General features: G+C 37.1%; 1 protein-coding gene across 12 annotated transcripts in view; it reads right to left on the reverse strand.

Annotated features, from left to right (window-relative positions):
- Positions 1 to 6,796: 6,796 nt before the first annotated feature.
- Positions 6,797 to 23,282, reverse strand: part of CREM (cAMP responsive element modulator) — a 34,010-nt gene continuing 17,524 nt past the window's right edge. For 3 of the 12 annotated variants that reach the window (XM_053940606.1, XM_053940622.1, XM_053940575.1), the window contains 6 exons: positions 22,830 to 22,921; positions 22,542 to 22,687; positions 17,125 to 17,268; positions 9,558 to 9,742; positions 9,106 to 9,262; positions 6,844 to 7,012 (listed from right to left, as the gene is read on the reverse strand). In XM_053940606.1, the coding sequence (XP_053796581.1) occupies positions 9,122 to 9,262; positions 9,558 to 9,742; positions 17,125 to 17,268; positions 22,542 to 22,687; positions 22,830 to 22,921 (708 nt within the window). In that variant the 3' untranslated portion in view covers positions 6,844 to 7,012; positions 9,106 to 9,121. The other 9 variants (XM_053940632.1, XM_053940589.1, XM_053940639.1 and 6 more) reach the window with 7 other exon arrangements.

The raw sequence follows: 23,282 nt of genomic DNA on the forward strand, positions 1-23,282 counted from the left end.
TTCATTTTTCATAGAATAGGCCTATAAACTTACCATATGCAAAAGCATTTGTTGTTCTAGATCTTGACATCACATCTCATGTATTTGGCTAATTCTCTTGAAAGAGTCAAAAAAAATTCTGTTTAGGTGCTCAGTTCACCCACTTCACAGGTGCTGTGGAAAAACACACATATGAACTGTCCACATGGCCACTTGCAGATGTGTCTGTGGGAGACAGAATGCTATATAGTCATGCTGGTAATGCAGAACTGTGCAATTTATTAGAAAAGTAGAATCTATCTATCCTGAAGAATTATTTTCTTCATTACTTTGTCTTTACCTTTTCCTGTGTTCTACATTCCCCCTTTTTACTTCTCCCTTCCATTTCCAGAATATTTCCTTATGCCAGGATTAAAGCTGCATTATTTCATTTTCCCTTCACATCACTATATCTCAAAAGATACTTAGCTTTTTTACTGTATTTAATTTCTGTGATCTAGAATTAATAACAACTGTGCCTCAAAAGCAGTATTTGCAATAGCATTTAGATAAGTATTATTATTATTATAAATCAAAATTAAATAATTCCCATTTTGTCTTTCATTAAATGGGACTATTAATCAGAGAGACTATAAATTGAAAAACTGTCAATATAATTTTTTTCCTCTTGAAAGGCTATCACATTTTAAATCACTTATTTCTAAATACATGTTAACACAGGAACAGCAGGAAAAATGAGTTTCTGTCCACAACAGCCACACAACACCCCACCCCCCACCAAATCTCCCCCATAGGATACAAGAAATTGCCTACTTTTTGAACATCCTTTGGCTGCTTTATCAGTTTGAAAATAAAGTCCAGACATTTATACTCCACAAGGTGTCACTCTAAAACAGCTGGAAAAAAATCGTGTCTTTTTTGCTTTGAACTTTACCCAGAAGGTCAGAAATCACCAGCATTTCAAATTTAAGACTGAATTATATTCTACTCAGTAGAATTATCATATTCTACTCAATGTAACAGTATAGCCAGTGGATATTTTTTCTTGCAAAGAGTGTACTTCAAAATCAATCTATTTTTAACATATTTGCCTAGCTGAAGTGTGGGTAAGAGAAAAAAAATAAAGTGTGTCAGTAACTGTTTCAATCTGGGGGAGCATCCAGCAAGTATTTTATCAGGATACATTGTACTCTCCTTTATTCAACTACCACTGTCTCGTTGAAGACACAGAAAACAATGTCAGACCCAACAACTTAGGTCTGGAAGGTATTCAAGCTTTTTAATAAAATACATTTTGTCTATAAACAAACTGTGCTTTTAAACAAATATAGTACAATCTACAGACATTCAAATATCCTCCAAAAAATACAAATAGTTGTTAGCAACAAAACTTCACTTTCTATGGTTCATGGGCAATCAGTGAATTAATTCTCTGGAAGCTAATAGGAAAGAATTCCCAGAAAGTTTTCTTGAATCTAAAAAGACTTACATTCCAACTTCTCCTGTACTAAGCCCATGCCTCCATTGCTAACTCCCTATTTTCAAGAACTTTTGAGAGATCTTTGACACATCTATGAACTTTAATTGCTGTTGACCACCAGATTCAAAACATACTAGAAGAAATGCGATACAAACATGAGCAACTGTCATTTCACAGGAAACAATATTAGTATTTCAGGAAAATGAAAATCATCAATGAGAAAGAACAAAGAATGTATGGAACAGGTCTGATAGTACGAGGGAGAGAGCTGTAGATAAAAATTTACAGAAGATACAACAAAAGAAAGTGGAACTGATTTTGAAATGTTAACACTTTTCATCCTGTGTTCACTGCTGCAGAGCTCTGATTCCTACATAGACCAATGGGGCTTTTACACAAAAAATACAGAAATTAAAAAAATAAACAGCAACACATCCAAACTTAAAATAGCTGCTTGTGTTATACTCTGTAACAGCACTGTTTTCAAACACTTTGTTCAATCTATCCTAACTTTCCCTGTTTTTCTGTGGCTGTATTTCATTTAGGACCATTTCCAATAGACACACTTCAGAAAAGCTAATTAGATCAGGCCTCAAATGAGAAAAAAAGAACAATGTCTGCTTTGAAGATCTAAACAGATTTGGGCCGCTCACTTGTCATGAATGCTGCAGCTCCAGGCCCGTGTCTGGATCTTTGAAGTAACTGACAACTTCACTGGTAAAAATGCAGAGGTGTCAAGGATTTCAGCATCTTTTTGTTTGTATGCCAACTGACAAACTTCAGAAAGCTGTTAGTTCACATAACCAGGATCCTGGAGAATCTAGATCTTCAGAATCAACTTCATCAAGCAAAACACCTCAGTATGCATTAAACTTAAAAATGTGTTTTCAGTTCTCTCACTTCTGTAAGAATTAATGGAAGCTAGAAATGTGATAAATACTTTGCTTAGGGGAAAAAAAATCCTTAAGAGAATTATTTTAGAAAAAAACAACCCCCTTGGTCCAGACAGAGCTTGTTAAACAACTCTGCAGCAGCTTTTACCTGGTGTGAGTACAACTACATTGGGAAGGAGTGGAGGGGAGAATCACGAAAGTGAGAATATTAAGAGCCTCATTCAAGGTTGTTTCGAAATTGTATTTTTGAAGCCACAAAACAAAAACAATGACCTGGCTAGATAACCAGATTTTTGAATTGTGACATTTTTATAGCCATAACTCCATTCAAGAGATGTATTAATCACACCTGATTTCACTGACAAAGGCTATTAAAAGAGAGGAAAAAGCTCAGCAGTTACCATAACAAAGACACTTCCTTCACTGTTTTTTCCATTCAAGTCACACAGAATACAATGAAGTTTTTTTTGCCTCTGTCTACATGCAGCACTCAACTCACACACTACTCTCTCTCAGACTTTGTGCATATACACAGCTTTTGCTTCATACTGTATAGAGCAACCCTGTTGCAAGAAGGAAGTTCTAACTCAGAATTAAGAAAAAAATAGAAACCTGAGAAAGTAGACTAGAAATTCATTAGACACAGAAGAATAATTTGATTTTTGCTACCTGCCATTTCCAGTTGGCATGACAGACTATCAAATTGCTCTAGAATTTACCTAAATTATTTTCCTCAATTATTAAATCAAGCAAATACTAGAACACTTTTGCTGGAATAATGAGATCACTGTTATTCTCATCCACAAGGGCCTCATAGTGCCTTAAGAAAAATCTCAAAAAAACCTAGACCCTCTCCCCACATGACAATGTTTTCTACAAAAAGGCTGACAACCAAAAGGCAGTTACTTCTGTCAGCTGCTTAACAGCTCAACACTCAATACAGTCTTGCCTTGTACACACCCACACACTAAATACCAAGGGGATGAAACAGGAAAAAACTGTGGGCAAAATGAGTCAATCCAAACTAGAAGCTGAGCAGACCCCTTAGTTTTCTTTGAAGTGATATTTAATTCAGAAAAAGATCACACTGAATTTAGCTATTACACTGATGTCTGCAGGGTACCAGTACAGATCAGCAATTACGTGTGACAAGAACAGAAGGAAAACCAAGCAGAAGACAACTTGCACTCCTCAGGACTGCATAAGTGCAGAAAAAAAAAATCTGCAATTATTCTTGCAAACAGCAAAATCTGTGGGAATAACAATCAAAAAGTCCTCCCAAAGAAGCTAAATCCACACCCACTCATACAACATACTTATTTTAATCCCTTTCTTCACTGGCCAAAACAGCTGAAGCTGTTCTAGAGAGTCCAGAGAGATCTGTCTGGGTAGTCTATAGAGATTTCTTTTTGCACATCTGCTTAAAGAGGGAAACAGCTATGACTCAAAGCTGTACCTTAAGAGGAAGTTGACTATTACATTCCTCACCACCCACAAGTCTAGGAAGCTGAAGATATTTTCCAAGAGACTATTTTACCTGAGCTACATGAAAATCTATTTTGAAAAAAAAATTAAATCCATGCAGGCCTGTGTACACACACTTTCACTCCAAGGCCAATCCTCTAGCTGTCTTATCTTGAAATTTGCAGTTGTGTGGTTCCAGCAAGAAAGGAGTTTCATACAATAGAAATGCAGTTTTCTAACAGGAAGGAAAAAAACACCTTTTTTTTTGGCCTGTTTTCTTGATAATGAAAAAACAAAACTCTTAGCTCTGCCAAATCAAAACTTGGGCAGTGCTCAAATTCTCTTGTAATAAACCAACTGAGATTCACTTGCTGTTTCTTTATAAAGAATAATATTGTATTGAAAAGGCCTTTTTCCTGCAACACATCCATCAGTGTTTCAGTATGTGCCTGCTGCCCCGAAGGCCAAGTCCATCCTGGGCTGCATCCAAAGCAGGGTGGTCAGCAGGTCAGGGAGAGGATTCTGCCCCTTTGCTCTGCTCTGGCAGGGCTCCCCCTGCAGTGCTGCATCCAGCTCCGGGGGCCCCAGCACGGGAAAGCCATGGACCTGTTAGAGCAGGTTTGGTGGAGCGCCACAAACATAATCACAGAGTAGGAGCGCCTCTGCAATGAGAACTGCCTGAGATGGCTAGGCTATTTCATCCTGGAGAAAAGAAAGCTCCAGGGAGATCTCACTGAGCCCTTCAGTACTTAACAGGAGGCTAGGGAAGAAGGAGAGAATTTTTTACACAGGTAGACAATGACAGGACAAGGGGCAATTGTTATAAAGAGGAGAGATTCACATTAGATATTAGGAAAGAAATCTTTACTCAGAAATTAGCACTCAACAAGTGTCTCAGTGAAGATGTGGTTGCTCCATCTCTGGAAGCATTCAAGGCCAGGTTGGATGGAGCTGTAAGCAACATGTTAGTAGTGAGTGGCATCCCTGCCTATGGCATGGGGGTTTGGAACCAGATGATCTTAAAGGTTCCTTCCAACCCAAACCATTCTATGATTCCACTAGTAAAGAAATGAGTATAAACTACACAGTGGAATAGACAAGGATTCCTCCCATCAAATTTCTAACTGTAGTTAGTACCAGATACTATTGTGAAGATAAAGGGGACTTTTTACTGGAGACATATCTACCACACACACACACACACACACACAATTTTCTCTCTATTTAAGTTTCCAAATCCCTTGTTAGTCAGAAGCAATGCCTACCTGTAACAGAAAACTGACTTTGCATGTGACAGAGTGACAGAGCCACAACAACTTACTTGTTGCACTACAGAGGCTGCAACATGGACCTGCAGACTGCATTCAGCCTGTCCAACCTGAACAGAACCTTTGACTTCTGCTGACCTTAGCACTTCAGATGTATTTTCACAGTGAAGAAGGTATTTCAAAGTTTACTTTACTTTTGTTCCAAACCTACATCAGAGCCTTAGAGGCCAGAGGTATCTTGTTACCTCCTTCAATCAACTGATGTGGCTGCAGGAAGTGAGAGAGAATACCTCTTCTTACAAATGGTGTCAACTTAGGTACTTAGTGGGATTTTCAAAATATTCAAGGAAATTATCCTGTGTATTTCAAGAAATTTAGGAAAGAAGAAAAAACCAGATACATAAATCAACCCACCCAACAGGGTCAGAGTGAAGAGGGTTAAATGCAAATTGAGTTTAAATTAAATTAGGAAGTCTCAATGACTTCGGTATGATTCCATCCTTCCTCCCCTTCCACACACTCACACTCTCACACACACACACCCTCAGTAAAGCCAGTTAAGTAGGAAACAGGCCTCTCTTCCTACCACATCAGTAAAGCTATTTGTTCCAACAAAGCTCCCAAATACTCTGCTCATAGACTGTACTGGCCAAACAATTAGGTCACTCCTGAATTTAAAAAGTACCCAGAAGCAACTTTGCATATACACTAGTTTTTTCAAAGCACAATGGAAAGTTGGCACATACTGCATTTATGAGAGCTGTAATCTGGTTTAAACATGGGTTTATATTAAAACTCTTCAGATCTCATCTGTAGGCTACTCCAGAACTCAGTCAATCAGCAAATAGTCACTTATTGGAAAGCTTCCTTCCTTAGGACACCTTGACCACCACTCAGTAGTTTGCTGAAATTGTGGAAAGAACTCAATCTTCATTCTCTACAGGCAACTATCTACAGGTCTAGAATGGGAAGTATTCAGGATGAATATTTAAATTTTGACATATAGACCTCCAGTGAATCAAGTATTCTGCAGATTACAGAAAATTTAAGTAAATAGCAGCCACATAACAGAGAACTTCTTACAGGTATTTACAATATACTTAGCATCATGTCATGAGCTTAGTTGTGCTTTTTTCCCTTTGTCTTCTTTCAGATACTCATGGATTTTAAAGCATCTCAACCAGGTTTTTAAAGGAAATCAGACACTACACAGGTTAAACAACATGGTTCTATTAAAAACTATCTTCAACCATGGCACTCAGTGACAGCAATACAATACTTTTTTCCACAAAGCAACTAATATAAAAATATGCCATAAAATCATCTGTAGGCTAGTATGCTAGTACATACATATAATCATAACATTCTTTTATAAACTCTTTCCTGAGATACCTTGGGTTGTTTGATTTTCTTGTATTACTGGATGCAGTATCTTTATGATTCATTTAAAACAATTGCAAAATATTTTGAATGTGCAGGACACTCAGTAACATGTAAAAAGTAATATGTAAATATATGGCAAAGAAACAGCTCTTAGAAATTATGCACTTTTTTACTTTGTTATATTTTTTAGCATTTGGCTCCTTGGGAGACAGAACGATGGTGCATGAAAAACCTGAAATTAGAGCTATGAATTGACAAAAAGCAGGAAAGCATTCAGGAATGTTAGGAGTTGGAATATATTATAAATGACACAAAGAGAAAGCCGTAAGTCATGTTGGCTATGTATTGTCTTACAAAGCAACTGGACATATCTTAGTTCACAGTATAATAAATATTTTTACTAATCTGTTTTGGAAGAGCAAATGTCTTTTAGGGTTTCAAGCTCCTGTATAAGTTTCTTGTTCTGAACTTCTAGCACTGCAACACGACTCTCCAGACATTTTATGTATTCTTTCTTCCGACGTCGACATTCTTTAGCAGCTTCCCTGCAAAAAGCAGAAGTAAAAAGTGCAAACAAAAAAGCCATTTGCATGCCATTAGAAAGCTCAGCAGAGTATGGAGACTATGACAGAATTCCAAATTTTGGAATATCTCCCAAATCAGTCTGAAAACACTAAGCAAAACTGGGTTCCACAAGGGCCTCAAGTGTCTCTTTCTCAAGTTCATATGGCAATCTGTAGAATTGCTTCCTCTCATGCCTTGATTAAAGTTCATAATAAAGGAGGTCCAAATGAAAGACAGTTATTCTGCTTTATGACAATAAAGATCTTTGAGGGCCTTGAGTTCCTCAATGAGAGTCTTGTTTTGGTTTTCAAGCACAGCCACACGATTTTCAAGACATTTGACATATTCTTTCTTCTTTCTGCGACATTCTCTGGCAGCTTCCCTGGAACCAATACAAGGCAAATAACTACAGGAACAGCCACAATATGGCAAAGACTGGATAAATGCAATTACCTGCAATCCCTGTGGTTCTACAGTAACAACCACCACCACCAACAACTGCTGGATTGCACAAACAGAACATCGGATAACAGCCAAAAGCAGTAACATAGTTAAAATATAATCCAAAACATCTAGAACTTGAAACACATCCAGCATCACCAAATACAAAGATGGAACCAATACACAAAAGAATTGAGAAAAACAGGGAGTAAATGATGATGTATTGATTTGTATTGTACTAAACATTAGGATGGAAAGCAGCATTTTTTCTTCCAGTCACATTCTACTTTGTGTTTATCAGGAGCACTGTCTTCTGCCATCAAAATCTCAAAACCAAACCCAGAGAATATAGTTTCAGAAAAACACAAACATAACACTACTCTCTTCAGATAAAAACTAGATGCCAAGCTTACATGAAGATAAAAACTTACAGCATGCTGTAACAATGTACAGTACAATTTAAGTCCAAACAAATAAAATTGATTAGCATTTCAGAACTGGCTGCCTGAGCACATTTCAGCCACATGAGTCTGTGGATTTTGTTGCTGGCAAATGATAGCCTGAAGCCATTTTTGTAGTTCTGCTCAAAAGTCTCTAATATTTGAGCTAAACACTTTGGCTAGTGGGGTCAGAAGCATGTGACTAAACAAGCATTCAATTCCAGAAGAAATATTAAAAATACTGGGAGTTCTCCTTTACCACCTTGGAACATGATAAACGATCAAATTGTGAGAGGCTAACATTCTAGCAAATTATGAGCTATAGCATAGGCACTAGTTTTAAAACTGAAGAGAGAAGAAACAAAAAGGAGGCACAACAATGCAGCAATCCTCATAAGTAATTTAAAATAAAGGACAGGCATGAGAGCAAAGCAATACCATTAATTCAATTATAAGACAAGTGGCTAAGCAGTGTATTAGAGATCTGCAGAGCAGACTATTTCTACTATTAATCTGCCAGTGACAGAGGTGGCTACACATTTTAAAAAGACAGACTCCCCTAGGAACAGTAAGAAGAATGCACAGAGAAAGACTGACATTTACAACATTCAGTCAAGTCCATGACAACTAATTAAAAAATATACAGCAACTTCACACAATATACCTCACAAAATGACAGGGCCACTGCAAAGTATCTCATCCCAGCAGTCAACTATTTAGCAAAGTCTATAATTATCATTCCATCTTTGAATAAGTCCTCTTCACAGCATCATTAATGGACAGCTGCTAATGAGATCCTCAGCTATTTTCCTAACCAATTCTTTGCTGGGATGCTTTAAAATTAAAAAGGCCCTATTGGTCATTTTACTGTCAGTAGTGGGAGAGGACAGGAAGTAAAATTCAACGAAAAGTGTAACTCTGGATTATCACAAAAATTATCTGATACTGATTTCTGAATCACCTAATATTTTCAAACTAAAAATCCATGGCTATAAGGTCAACTCTAATCTTCCGGAGTTAACAACCAATACTCTATGCTAGAAGGACATGGGATGACTGACAAAGAATTTCCTGCCTTCCTTTCATCAATTATAGGCAGTACTCATGACCTTAAGGAGAAAACTTTGTTATAATGTTTGTGGGGGAGGGAGAGTGGTTTGCAACACTGACTATGAATTACTATATAGTCTTACCTATTTTTCAAAAGTCTTAGCTCTCTCTTGCGTGTTGCCTCTTCTGCCATTTGCTGAGGGCTGTGCAAAGTCCCTGGTGAAGCTGCCATAACCACTCCCTGAGGTAAGGTAGTAGTGGGAGTTCGAATCTGGTAAGCTGGCATGTCTCCAGTGGCAGCTGTATAAAAGAAACATATTTTAAAATGTATGGTAAAAAAAAAAGAGGTATATCTGCAAATAACAGATTTCTGGCAATGATTTATCCAGGATCCCAGATACATGAATGATTTCACAGGTCTGTAATAACACAACTATATTTTTTATCTTAATAGCATTTATTTCCACTCTGTAAACTATCTGAATTGCTCTAGCATGTGGCCCCACTAGCCAGCTGGACTGAAAGCTTCCACATGGCTTTCTTCAGACACCATGCGGAAAGCAGTTTGAGAAACAGTTCAAGCAGTGACACTTACTTCCTGTTTGCACAATCCCACAAAAAGAGGGTCCTGCTGCTGCAGCCACTGAGGTTGATATGCTACCCTGTTCTCCCTGTACAGGACGCTATTTGCTTCAGAAGACAAATTTCTCCTCCTTCCTTGAGATAGCAACAGTACCAGCTTTACAGCCTCTCCTCCTCTTAAAACAGCAGTTTGGCAACCTTGGAAAATGAATGAGAGCTGCTGTTGCTACAATGAAAAGGAACAGACAACTGTTCAGGATGTACAGGCATTTGCTCCCTGGGCAAGAAGGACACACATGGGATGCTGCAGCACTAGCAAGCAAGGAGGAGTGGTGGTTGCACAGGAAGGAGTGTAGCTGCACAGTAAATCAGAGGGCAAAAGTTCAGATTCAGCTCCTGAGCTTAGCAGTTCTGTGCCCTCCCCAAGCCAAATGCTGATCTGATGTGACTTGAAACCAACACCTTTCTTACAGTCTCACATCATTTCTTTGTTTCAGATGTACTTGTCCCTACGTGATGTACTCAACTTAAAAACACGGGGGAAGTCCTAAGTACTTGTGTCTTGTCTGACAGAAAACAAAACCAAACAAAAAATTTATTCCTCTTTACATTCTAAGCAAGTATTTACCTATTTCTTTCCATAAGTAATTTATATTATGATAGAACAAAACTTCTAATTTTGTAATTAAAGCAAATGTATATAGCTGATGTTTCAGAGGCTATTGTTACACTTAGCTTATACTTCAGTTCTTTAAAGCATTATTCAAATAATGGAAAAACATGCCTCACAGTTTAACCCCAGCCTGCAACTAAGCACCACACAGTCATTCGTTCACTCCACCCACACAGCTCCCCAGCTGGATGAGGTAGAGAAAATTCATAGGTTGAGATGGGAACAGTTTGATGGAAATAAAATAAAATGTAATGAAAAGGAAAATAACAAAAAGAAAGAGAAATAAACAAAAAAAAATGCAAATTAAAAGCAATTGTTTACCATTCACCAACTGATGTCCAGCCTGTTGCTGAGCAGCAGGCCCCAGGCCAGCTTTCCCTACAGTTTATATACTGAACATGATGCCTTATGGTATGGAATATCCCTTTTGGCTATCTGGGGTCAGCTGCTCTGGCTGTGATCCCTCACAGCTTTGAGTGCACCCCCAGCCCACTCACTGGAAGAGCATGAGAATCTGGAAAGTGCAACAACTGCTGGGCAACAACCAAACCATGAGTGAGTTATCAACATCTCTCTCATCCTAAACCGAAAAACAACACTGTACCAGCTAATAGGAAGAAAATTAACTCTATCCCAACTGGCAGTAGGACAACTTGGAAAAATAAAAGGTAGACAAAAACATCTTGGGGAGGCTGACAAATTGAGTAGTTAAAAAACAACAGTTAACTATAGGGGGGGAAATAAACTTAATAAAAATATACTATTATTCTTACTATATTAATGCAAGTGTTTCACTAATTCAAAACAAAAAGATAGAATCAAGCTGTATTTAGACTACAATTCCACAGCCATGTCCTGAAATCATTATCAGCTTAAACCCTGTGCACCTCCCCCTGCTTCTCAGTCCTGAGGGTAAAAGTGTTTGTGGAATTACAAGATGAACTGGACCAGTGAACTGACCTGGATAATCCCCCGGGGATGTGGGAGGGAGGGAGAAATCAGCCCCGAAACAGCCCTCTGAGCAATGACAGGCAGCTGCCTGAACACAGGGCTTGGTCGTCTGGTACATCTACAGGGGAATTGCTTAACCCTTTAAGTCCTCCACATTTCTTAGCAGTCCCAGTCACGTCAATGGAATGATACCTCAGCTAACTATAAAAATGGAATTTTAGCAACTCTTCAGGCTCACCTTTATGCTGGCTACATAACATATCTTGTAGACTCTATGGTAAGAACTACCTTTTTCTATCTCATCACTAGTTATTAAATTATCTTGATTTGCCTTAGCTACAATGAATTAGAAATCCAAGCAAACCATTTTATAGATGAAGTCATGGGGGAAACCTCCACAACCCAGATCATCTCAGCCTGGCAAGACCAACTGCTTTATTGTCTGTGTCTGACTTATGCTCAGATGGCAGCAAACAGGACTTACTGCAGCTTTTCTGCAGAGGACTCAGTGTGATCATGTACCTCCAGCAAGACTTAACAAAAGCAAGTCCCTATCTCAAGCTGGGATCAGCAAACACCACTGGTAAGTATTCTAGTCTGAGCAGGTCCCAGTAGTGGCAGTCTCTGCCTGACCGTTGTCTCACTTATAAATCTGCCAGCACAGGAAGAGAGATAAATAACTATTCTTGTGGTACCACCTTGCCAATCCTGATAGCACTGTTTAGAAACAAGAAAAAAGCATAGCACAGCATTGACAAAGTATCTTTTAGCTGAGCAATAATATATGTTTTATGATATATCATTGCAAAAAATATTTGGAAGACTAAAAAATGTTTTGTATATTAGCTCAAGAAATTACAATGTAACTGACTTCCCCAGAAAAACGACCTTTGGAATGATGAAATGGGTTCTAAACACAGTAGGATAAACTTCATTTTTTTCAAAGTTATTTTAAGCCTAGTTATGTATCTATATTAGAATGAAGCATACCTTCCATTTCAGCATCTGAGACAAATGTCACACACACTTCATCCAGACTGCCAAACTTCTGTGGCTGTTCCTAATGACACTTCACAAAGATTTAATGTCATTCCTAAGGTACCAGAAGTAGAACTGAGAGTGTTAACAAAGCAACAAACCTCGAGTTGGTGCTTTTCCCTATTGCATTGCCTCAGGTAATTTTTTTTTTCTTTTTACTCCTTAAAATGCAAGGGAGTAAAAAATCACTGAAAACCTGAAGTTGTGACTTACAAAAAGAAAATTAAGAAAGCCAAAACACAGCTAGTGAAAAAAACAACAAACATGCATTTAAAAAAACCAAAAAATTAAAAAAGCAACCACCTCTTGGAAAAAGTAACTTGCTGAACACTAGAGAGCATCCCTGCACTCAGTTCTTTCAGTGACTACCCAGGAGAAAAAATGCCCGATGTATTTGGATGCCTATTCTCCCCCTCTGTGAGTCATAATGGTGGGACTTGATTATCAAGGGGTTTTTAACTTCACCATTAAACAGGCTACACAAGGCATGAATCATTATTCCTCTGAGCATTAAAATCGACCCGGAGAAGATACTTATCTTTGGATTAATGAAACAATGTGCGCCAGCACTGAGCAGCAGCACGTAGGAGCCGGCAGGGAAGTAGTTAATGTTACCAAGCTGCCGGAGGCAATTGACGAGGCAGAAAGGAACTGACTAAATCGCAGCATGACTTGGAGCTGACGTCAATGTGTACCTTGTTTGGAGTTTAACTTTTCCAGTTCCCTACTGCAACACGATTCCAGGAAATCTAATGACGTCAGCCTTTTGAACTCAATTAGCTGAGGAACAGACCATTTTAACAGTGGAGGAGAAAACAAGCAGGCTTTACAATACTTCAATTATTGCCCTCAAATTTGTTTCCATTCAGTGTTTTTTTAATACTGGAAGCATAGGATTGATTTACACTGCCGAAACAATCTCTATAAAGCTAGGTTGAAGCCCTTGGCTATCAAATTTGTAGCGTCTATTGCTCAATAAAAAAGGCAGTTGTCATTTTTACAAAGCAAAAAGCAATTATAAACACAGTAACATATATGACTATCACCACAATAAAGAAAAATGCATAAGTAGAGTGGTAGATTGTTTTCAGCAAAATCCTGCATCAAATAATAAAGAACAGTTATTGAATCAATCTGTGCAAGAACTCATGCACTAACAGTGATTTTTAGTTTTTCCCCCCAAACAAAACTGTTAAAATTGCTCTGGAATCCTACACTAAGTAGACAGAATTAGAAGCTATTTGTATGACTTTAGAGAGATGAAAGAACTACAGCAACAGGTTCAAAAGAAAATGTCACAAATATTAACTAAACACTGCACAGACATACAAAAATACCGTGTCAGAGGCTAACAAAATTTTTACCTGTTTCATCTCCTGTAACAGCCATGATCAACTTCTGCACACACAATTCTGCTGCTCCTCTACCAGAGCTCAGCATGAACTGTTCCAAACTACCAAGCATGTGCAGGATTACAAGCAAGAGCACTGACATCACAATGACCTCACTTGCTTACCGCTGTCATTAACATGCTCCATCACTGGAACAGCTCACTGAAACTGCAGCCCAAAGAATTCCTTTTCCAGTAAACCTGTTTTTTTTTTTTCCTCTTCCATATTGCTATAATCCTAGCTTTGTTCTTTCTCCCTGAATTATTCATAAAGCTACAGAAAGCACTCACCACAAAGCAGGCTGTTAAGACCTGAAAATTCACAGCACTGACTGACAGAAATTAAAACGTGGTTCTAGCATTCATGAATGAATCCAAATGATAAAGTCATGATTGGATAGAAAATAAGGAAATTTAAAACAGACATGCAGTTGTTTTCATTGGAACAGTTCCAGTAAAAGGCAGAGAACTCTGTTGGACAGACATGCAAGACAGGAAAGCTTAATAAGCTGTAACAAATAGGTAAATGAAAGGCTAGAGCTCCTCACTTTGCAGGAAAACCCACAACCCACTCATTTAATTTCAGTTAAAAGCTTCAGAAATTATTAAGGAACACTCCAACGAAGTAAGTTAACCTAAAGCCAGTGGTTTCAGATGCTGTAACAAGCACAACAGTAACTCTGGGTAAAGGCTACTGCTTCCCCCTTCTCTCCTTTTTCAAAATATGTCCAAGAGATCTGGCTGACTCTTTTTTAAAATTACAAAAACAACAACTCAGTTCTAAGAGAGTTACTCCTTATTTACATCAATGGAAATGAAATTAGTTTCAGACCAAGAGTCCAAGCACTGGTTTGTATGTAGGGCACAGCAAACTTCTAAGGTCTTTGCACTAAACAAATTCAGACTGGTAATTTATCAACTGTGAAACTGTGCTGGATGGCAGCAATGGAAGCATCAATGTTTGTATTGATGTTCTGTGTTTTACATCCTGTGCTTACAGGAGTGTTCTCTAAACCTGTAAATTGCAGGATCACTTCAGGATCATATGTACAGAAGATCAGCACTAAAGCACAAGAAATTCAAGCCAGAGATTTCAAATATCATTAACAATATAATGAAAACACACATAGATCCTAACAGAATGATTTTTATATAACTTTTCTACACTCACTTTCACAAATAGTCAAAACACTTCCTTCTGCAGCTAGCAAAAAAATCCTTAACCCTTAATGTATTAGGAAACTGCTCATACACTAGAACTGCCTCTTCTTTTGCCTACAAATGTAAACTTGTAGCAAATACAATGTCACTCAATTGGATCAATATATTTGGCACTTTTATCCTAGTATTTTTCCACAGCACAGGTTATCAGAAAATACCAAACACATGGTTTATGTGATCTTATCCATTATTACATGAGATTCATTAACAAATACTTTAGAAAAAATATCAATATATATGCTATCTGAAAGATTCTGAAACAGAATCTGAAATAGATATTTTCTGTTTCCAGGCATTGTTATATTCTTTTCTTCTTCTGTGATAAAGAAAAAAAATATATGCTGCCTACCGAAAATCATTATAAAAATACATTATATAAAAATTTTTTTAAAAAGTTGTAAGATTACTAAGCAGAATAATTTTTCTGTTATAATCTATGTTATCACAACATTAGGTAAACAGTCAACTACAAAGTGCACATAAATGACAAATGTTCATAATCTGTATTCCAACAGACTTTCTAGCATAGGCAAGATGACCCATAATAAGGACATTTCAGACACTTGTATATTCAACTTACTCCATTGTCTCACTCCATTGTGATTAACTCAGGTTTGCCACCTACATACAGCTGTATTACTATAAACATCTTCAAGTGCTTTCACACTATTTTTATACATCTCTTTTTGTACTATAGATGTTGTTTTTTCTAAAGATTTTCTAACATCAATAGCATGTAGAATAAGTTGAAGCCTTTTATCTTCTTGTCATCTCCATGTTAATGCTCATTTACTGTTTGCTTTGTACTTTTCCCTGTATGTTATGTCACATTTTTCTTCTATGTTAACATCTATGAGGCTCACTAAAGCATTGGACTTTGAACCAAAGGAATAGAGAATTCCAGGAAACAAACTTCTCTGATCATGGACAGAGAGCAAATCAATTTAGTTAAAAGAATCCAAATGCTTCCAAAAACATGATGTAGAAGGTATTCAGTTACTGTCTCTGAATCCATTTTGAAAGTTTCCATCACAGGCAAAACACTTAATGGACAATTCCATCTTGTGGAGCCCATTGCTGAGACTGAGTAGCCCTGTCAGAGAACAGGGCTGTAATGGAGAGCCTGTAAAGGAAAATCAGTCAAATGGAATTCCCAACGACTGAAATGCTGCCAAATAAAATCTTCAAATGCTGTGCTTCTTCACAGACTTGGGAAGTCTTAGGAAGCAGCTAAGGAGTTATTCTTTCTGCCTCTGACACCAAAGCTCTGAAGAATCAAAGCAGTACCTATAAAATACTACAATCAATTATTGTACCTGGAGAGATGGAGGCAGCCTCTGACTTAAGGGATGTGTAAGGCACACACATAGAAAACATATTAGACTTATACTCAGAAAAACATGCAGTACTAGTGTGGGAAATTGGTTTGGGGGGCAGCCAAATTTGAGTCCTAAGGTGTTTTCATCTTATAGTCTTAAAGCACTTGAAATGCTTCTGGAAAGTCTTGGGACAACAATGTATTTCAGCATTTATTTAATGACCCTCATCCACTCCATGAATACATATCTAAATCCTTCCAAGCTCTTCTCATGGCTTATTTCAGATAGCTGTTTTAGCTTAAGAAAATTTTTAGAAAATTTGTTAAAAAAAAGGTTTTTAAAAAATTCTTATATACTACATAGCTATTAATTTAGTGTCTCCATAGAGAAATCTATCTCCCATTTTCAATGGTTTTTCTCCCATTTTTAAAGGTTTTCATCACATCATGTGTGCACTTGATAGGACCTTCAAAGTGTTCCTCTCAGAGAAAACTAGCTTCAGTAAAGGATCTGCTTTCTAGTAACTGCAAGAGCCGTAAGTTGAAAGGAAATTCTGCCCTAAACATATGCCAGAATCTTCAGAATTTGTGTTTTATTAACTGCTGAAAAAAACAAATTATATATTAAACAAATTCATTTATTAAAACAAATTTTATATTAAAACAAATTCATATATTAAATGATGTGCACCTTCAGCACCTTCTCACTTCAACCTGCAAGAGTACCTTTATTCCAATTAAACATGTCTCAAAATCTGGACAAGACAATCCAAAGCAGAAAGTGATGTTAGACTGCTATTTCATTCTTTTTAACCAAACGTAGTAGCTGCCCTACTAAGCAGAGAACCTGAATCCCTTCCTAAGACTCCTTCATCTTGCTATGAGTATTTTACCTAATAGTGCAATAATGTCAACACAAAATAAGAAATCTTTTAAAAAAAACTGTTTAATACAAAAAAATGAAAATGGAGAAGACTATTAGAATATACCTTGAACAACAACTTGGCTTCCAGGAACAAAAAACTGTTGTGTGCCATCAGATGACTGTGCTGCATATTGCACAATGGTAGCGCCTGGCTGAGGAGCACCTGAATTTGTCACAGTCTGAATTGTACCACCTTGAGATATGGTAACTAAACAGAAAAAAAAAAAAAAAAAAAAGGTAAGTTAGGCAATAGAAAGACATAACACATGCTAAAAACATGAAATAAACATTGTTCTATAGGAGTCCTGGTCCTCTCCTTGCTTAAGGATCAATTGTATGATAAAACTTAGATTTCCACAAATATAAAGCCTGTTGTGCAGTATATGCCATGCATATGACGACAAAAAGCAGTGGTCGACACATTTTATCTCTATGTTTCCAGAAATATTAACTCTACAAAAACAGTTCAAATACTGGGGAAAACATAGTAGCTCCTAGCCATATAAAAGTGATGTTATAAATACTAACATAAAAGTTATTAAAAAATTCTTAAGAAAAGCTGTTTATTGACTCTCAGTAAACAAAACCCAGGACACCAAGACAAAGGAAGAGAAAGATGTCCAACATTAACAATCTTTTCCTTAGTGTAAGAAAAAGTTTAGCATAAGATTTAACCAGGTTGTACACAGTTGTACAGAGCCCAATACTCATGCAAAAAGAGAAACAGAACAAAGTAGGGTTCTTCCCTCAATGTAGCAGCAATAAGAAAAAAATATACTTTCCCCATTAAAAAAAAAATCATACTGCATTCTTGCCATAATCAAGTATTCATAAAAATGAAATTCCCTTGAGATATTATTAATTGTATATTCCTTTTGAAATTAGCATTATCTCTGAAGGACACCACTCATCACTGGCCTCCACCTGAACATCAAGCTATTGACTGGACCTCTTTGAGCCAATTCCTTATCTACCAAGTGATTCACCAGCCAAACCCACATCTCCTATGTTAATTAAAACAATCCCAAAACTTTCAGCTGAGAATCCAATGCCCAAGAAGTAAAAAATCTTTTCTCCCCCAAAAGATATTTAAACTATAAACATTGTATTTAAAGTGATCTGAGATGTTATAAAAGTCAGACACAGAAAAAGATTCAGGCTTGCCAACTCCTCTGAATTCATTGTCAGATTACAGTATTTGACGCCATCCTTGAAGGTTCAGCTCTGCTTATCTCAGTAGAGGATTTGTTAGATACCTATGTGAATTTTAGAGATTGCTGATTTCAAATGTTCGGTTTTGGCAACAGCAGGTTATCTCAAAAGCTCAACTTCAGATAGAAACACTGGAAGGAGACTGAGATTGCCAAATCCCAACACTTGAATTAGCTTCTTTTGGGGAAAACATGGAACTCCTCTCATGATTAATGAAGTTCAGAGCCTCATCTGCAATACTCAAACAGGGTTCAGCATGGACCTCGAGTCCTGCCCTTGGAATGAGGATTATGTAACATAGGAATTAGTTGGATGCTGCACACAGGCTCTGTAAGGCATTGAGGAGAAGAGGAAGAGTTGTGCCAGGGTGTAGAGTGCAAGTCTGGCTTCCAAAACAGAAAGTGCCCCATTTTAGGGCAGGACAAAAGAGAGAGAACCAAGAAAAGTAAAGCATTGTATCCTCTACTCTTCACAAAGTCCAGGACAAGAGCAACAAGATTTGTCTACTCTACCTCCCAGACAAGTTATAAAGAGCCAAATTCGGCCTCTCAGAGTTAGCACCAGGAATGGTGGTACATCTACACCATCACAGAACCATACCACAGAAACCCCAGTCAGTTTGGCTTCCTAAGCAGTAAAACATCAGCACAGATGTTTACAGCACAAAGCTCTTGGCTCCACAGTGAACCTGGGTAAACAATTATGTCACAGCTGACCAGCAATTATTAATTCAGATCCCAATCCAGTTCTTTATAAACAAAAGTGAATTAACTCCAGTAACTGCCTCCCTTACAGGACCGATTCCTGCCATATTCCCCGAACAACACACTGCCCGTCCCCCCCATTCACTGTCCTGATCTCAACCACTGCACACACTTTGTTGTGCTGGAACTCTACTGAAAATTGAGCCTTTTATAATGAGTACAGGACTTCCCTGGACAGTCCCTGTAGCTGAATGGCATGCAGGTGGATGGATGCAACCGGCATCTCCTCTTCCAACTAGGAGTGAGGACAGTAGTAATACCATTCTGAGTGGTATTCAGAAAAAACCCAGATCTTTTTCCCTTCCAAAACTGAAAATGGAACTAAAGTTAGTATTTCCCAAAAGACTGCTTAATTCTCCAATTGTTAAGAGTCTATTCTAAGACAGCAAGTAACCCAAACAGCAAAAGATCTAACAATTTTCATTCCCTCTGCATTTTTTTTGTGCAGATCATCATGATATACACAAGGAGGCAGGGGGGTGGAGACACTGGTTCACACACTCCTAACTGAACAAACAACTCTTACACATTAAACCACTACCACAGGTGATGAAGTAAATTTTTTTCAGTATTAAATAACCAACATGACAGAACTACAGCCAATTCTTATCTGTAGTCAGATAAGAATACAAGGCTCCTACACAAGACAGCACCTTGTGCAAAACTACCCATTTGCCTAGCGGAAAGATCACACATATGTTGATGGAGGTAGCTGGCAAAGACATTTTATCTGGTCATGCCAGTCTGTCTGCTTCCGTAAGCCAAAGCCAAGAAACTCCAAGGAAAAGGGTATTGGGAAACCATGGCAACATACCATTTTGCCTGGTGAAAAGTAAGCAGAGAAGAGCCATCAATGCTGCTAATAGACAAAAACATATTTCTTTTCCAGAAAAATTTACTTATCAAGTTCTTCCAAAAAGAGTCATGCCAGACATTGAGACATAAACACACAGTCAAAATGATCTTTTCGACTAAAATTGCCCTTCCTTTGCAGGAATAGAGAGAATAGTAGAGAAAAAAAGGAACCAGCAAATGTAATAACATAACACCTCTTTTAAATCAGGCCACAGTACAGATGGCCACAGTGACACCACAAGGCCAGCTCTTCATTGCCACGGACACTGCACAAACTTAATGCATAAACTACTGAGTGCCTGCACAGGAGAACATGTGCAGCCCATGCTGGCCAGGCAGAGAGGAGTCCTCAGGCACAGAAACGACAGGTAGAAGCACAGAGTTATTGACAGGAAGCATAAAAGATAAAGGAGGTACATAGAGTGATCCTCTGCATCATATCCAGTCTAAAATCAACACTGGCTGGATTTGCTACATTCACACCCAGTGTTCCTGGTTTTAGCTAACTGCAGTTCCTGAGGATTACAGGTAACCAACAGGAAGGCTCAGAAATGCTTCAGATCTGTGCTTCATGTATGTAAAGACCAGGGGTCAACAGTTAAGCTCTCTTCAGTAATTTCCAAATTAAGACCCCCTTTATTATAAGGAAGTGACCATCCTTGCTACCACCTGGCCTAATTAAAATACACAGACTTTGCTGAGGCAAAAGATATTTTGACTTACAAAAGTGAACTTCAGAAAAAAAATCAAATTAATGAACTAATAAATTCAGCAAGAAAGACTATTTCCAAAAAGAAAAAGCTCTCAAAACAAAGTTTTTGAGCCAAAACCAAGAGAGTCCATGAAGGCTGACATCGTATTTTGAAGCAATGCCCTATTAAGATGAGAACCTTAATTATACAGTACATGTTTTATGCTACAATTGTAACTTACTCGAAGAAAAAACAGCAAAGAACAGAAATATCCCATGCTTGGCTTATAGCCAAGTTTAAATTAAAACACATTAGATTTAATTAAATTTTTGTGGATTCTGTTCTCACATTGTCAGTGCTGCTCTCTGTTGCTTAATTTTCAGAAGTAAATGTCTGATTGAACAAGAAACCAAAACCTTTGAATTTTGTTATTCACTTAAACACTTCCCTATCATTATTGTTTATAGTGTGTACAAATGAAAATGTATTCCCCTAAGAATCACCTCCTGCAAGACACTGTGGTACAGTACAGCTACGGCTTCCCAGAGGAAGCCATGATTAAACCTAAGCTCTGCAATTTCTTAGAAATCCTATAGGTTTACAGGCTCACTAGGTAATACACAGACATTAGAACACTTTTTTTTTAAGTCTTGAAATGGCAAATATATATATTCTTAATTAAACCTAAGCAAAATCAAAAATACAATTCAAAAATTGAAGAAAAATATTTAATTTTTCTTAGAATACAAGAATACATTAATACATGCCAGATTCTGTACTGAATAGTTGTAATTTCGGATGATGATATTCTTTTCCACAGAAAAGAACACTTCAGATGCTGGACATCACACAGCAAACATTTATTTATTTATGTCTAGAGCTTACAGAAAGGGTAAGAAAAGCAGCCTAGGGGCATAAGCAAAATTACTTTCTATGCTGAAAGGATAGATAGTACAGGAAAATTCTGTCTTCTCACCATTAATAATTAGCTTAGTTACATAAATTAAAAATAACTGAAGAATTCTAGGGGTGACTAGAACACAATTAGAGCCATTCTATCCTCTTTTATATGCTACTGCAGTGTTTTAATAGACTTCCTCTGTTTTCTCATTTCAGGAAAAAATCTCCAGAACATTTCTTATGCAATCTTCCTGTCATTATATCAAAGGAAAAACACCTGCACTTCAGTGTGTCTACTTACAAAAAGTCATTAAAAACCCCTACAAACTGTAGAAGTGAAGCTTTATAAAACACATAATTTTAAAGAGTTGTTATTACAAAGTTATTCAAATTGATAACTGCTTATCTGATTATGTCCAAAGAAGCCACAGAGTTCAAGATATGCAATACTTCTCCTATAAACACAGGAATAAAAATATCCAAAAACAAGCCTATAGAACAGAACTGTGAATCTAACTTTTAACTTGCATTTGGATGATGTATCCTATGTTGGAAACCATGCCTTAGGTTAATTCTGTGGTGAAAGTGTAGATACTTAAAAGCTGGTGACAAAAAGACACAGTTCTTCTAAAAAAGAAAACGGGAACTTAACAAGTAATTTAATACTGCAACCTTACATTTCAAAAAACTCTATTTGCCATTTCATATAATGAATAGCACTAATACATAGCAAATCACAAGAATTTGAATCTGCAATGATTTGTATCATTAAACATTCACATAAAAGTGTCAACATTTTTCATTTCAGCTCAGCCTCACCTCCATATTTTAATGCATAGAAGCTCTAGAATGACTAAATCTAGCAGCCAACAAATACTGATAGATTAAAAGTCTATAATCCCCATGTTAGAAAAGATTAATAACAATTACTTAGAAATACAGAATCTCTTATTCTTCTTCATCAAAATCAAACATCATCTACTGCATTACACAACTCCTAGAAACAAAGCTTTGCTATCTCTGTTCTGCATCATCACATAGTACATTTGCAAACATACGGTATTGCCCTGTGTTAGTATGATACAGGCTGGTTGGCATGGCCATTGCGGAAATACCAGAAGGCGTTCCTTCATCTTCTGACTTCTCTTCTTCTTCAATCTTCGCTACTGCAGGTGCATCTGATGAGAGCTCATTCAAAATTTTTCTAAAAAGAGAATGTAAGTAATTTTATGTACTTGAAGATCCGTACCCATAAGAAAATCAAAGAACTGACTTTTATCAGACAGTTTTGTTGTAATAAATAAGCTGCCTTTAAAACCAGCAAAACCAAAATTAAAAGTCCTTACCGGTATGAAGGCCTTCTTGAAAGTATTTCCCTACGCTTTTGAGAATCAATTATCACTTCTGATTGTGCAGCTTCATCTGCAATCGATGCTACCTGTAATAGCAAAGTTCCTGAAATTCATAACTTCATTAAAAAAATTAGCAGCAGAGTAAAATTTTTTTTAAATCCCTTCCATGTTTACCTATGGGAAGTTTGTTGACTTATTTATCACTAATCATATTATTTTAGATGACTTTTTCCAATACAAATCACCAATTCTGAAGTTACCCAGACATAGCCACTCAGATAACATCTTCCATTTGAAAAAGGAAAAAGTCAATATAAAATCCAGGTTACTTTTCTGTGAATGACACTTAGACAAAGTACTGGAAACAGATTTCTTTAAACATAAAAAATTATACAATTTAATTAGCTCTTAAAGTGAAGTCAAATATCTAAAATACAGAATACTGCA

Source organism: Vidua chalybeata, chromosome 1 (assembly GCF_026979565.1).
Source record: "Vidua chalybeata isolate OUT-0048 chromosome 1, bVidCha1 merged haplotype, whole genome shotgun sequence".
Taxonomy (NCBI): Eukaryota; Metazoa; Chordata; class Aves; order Passeriformes; family Viduidae; genus Vidua; species Vidua chalybeata.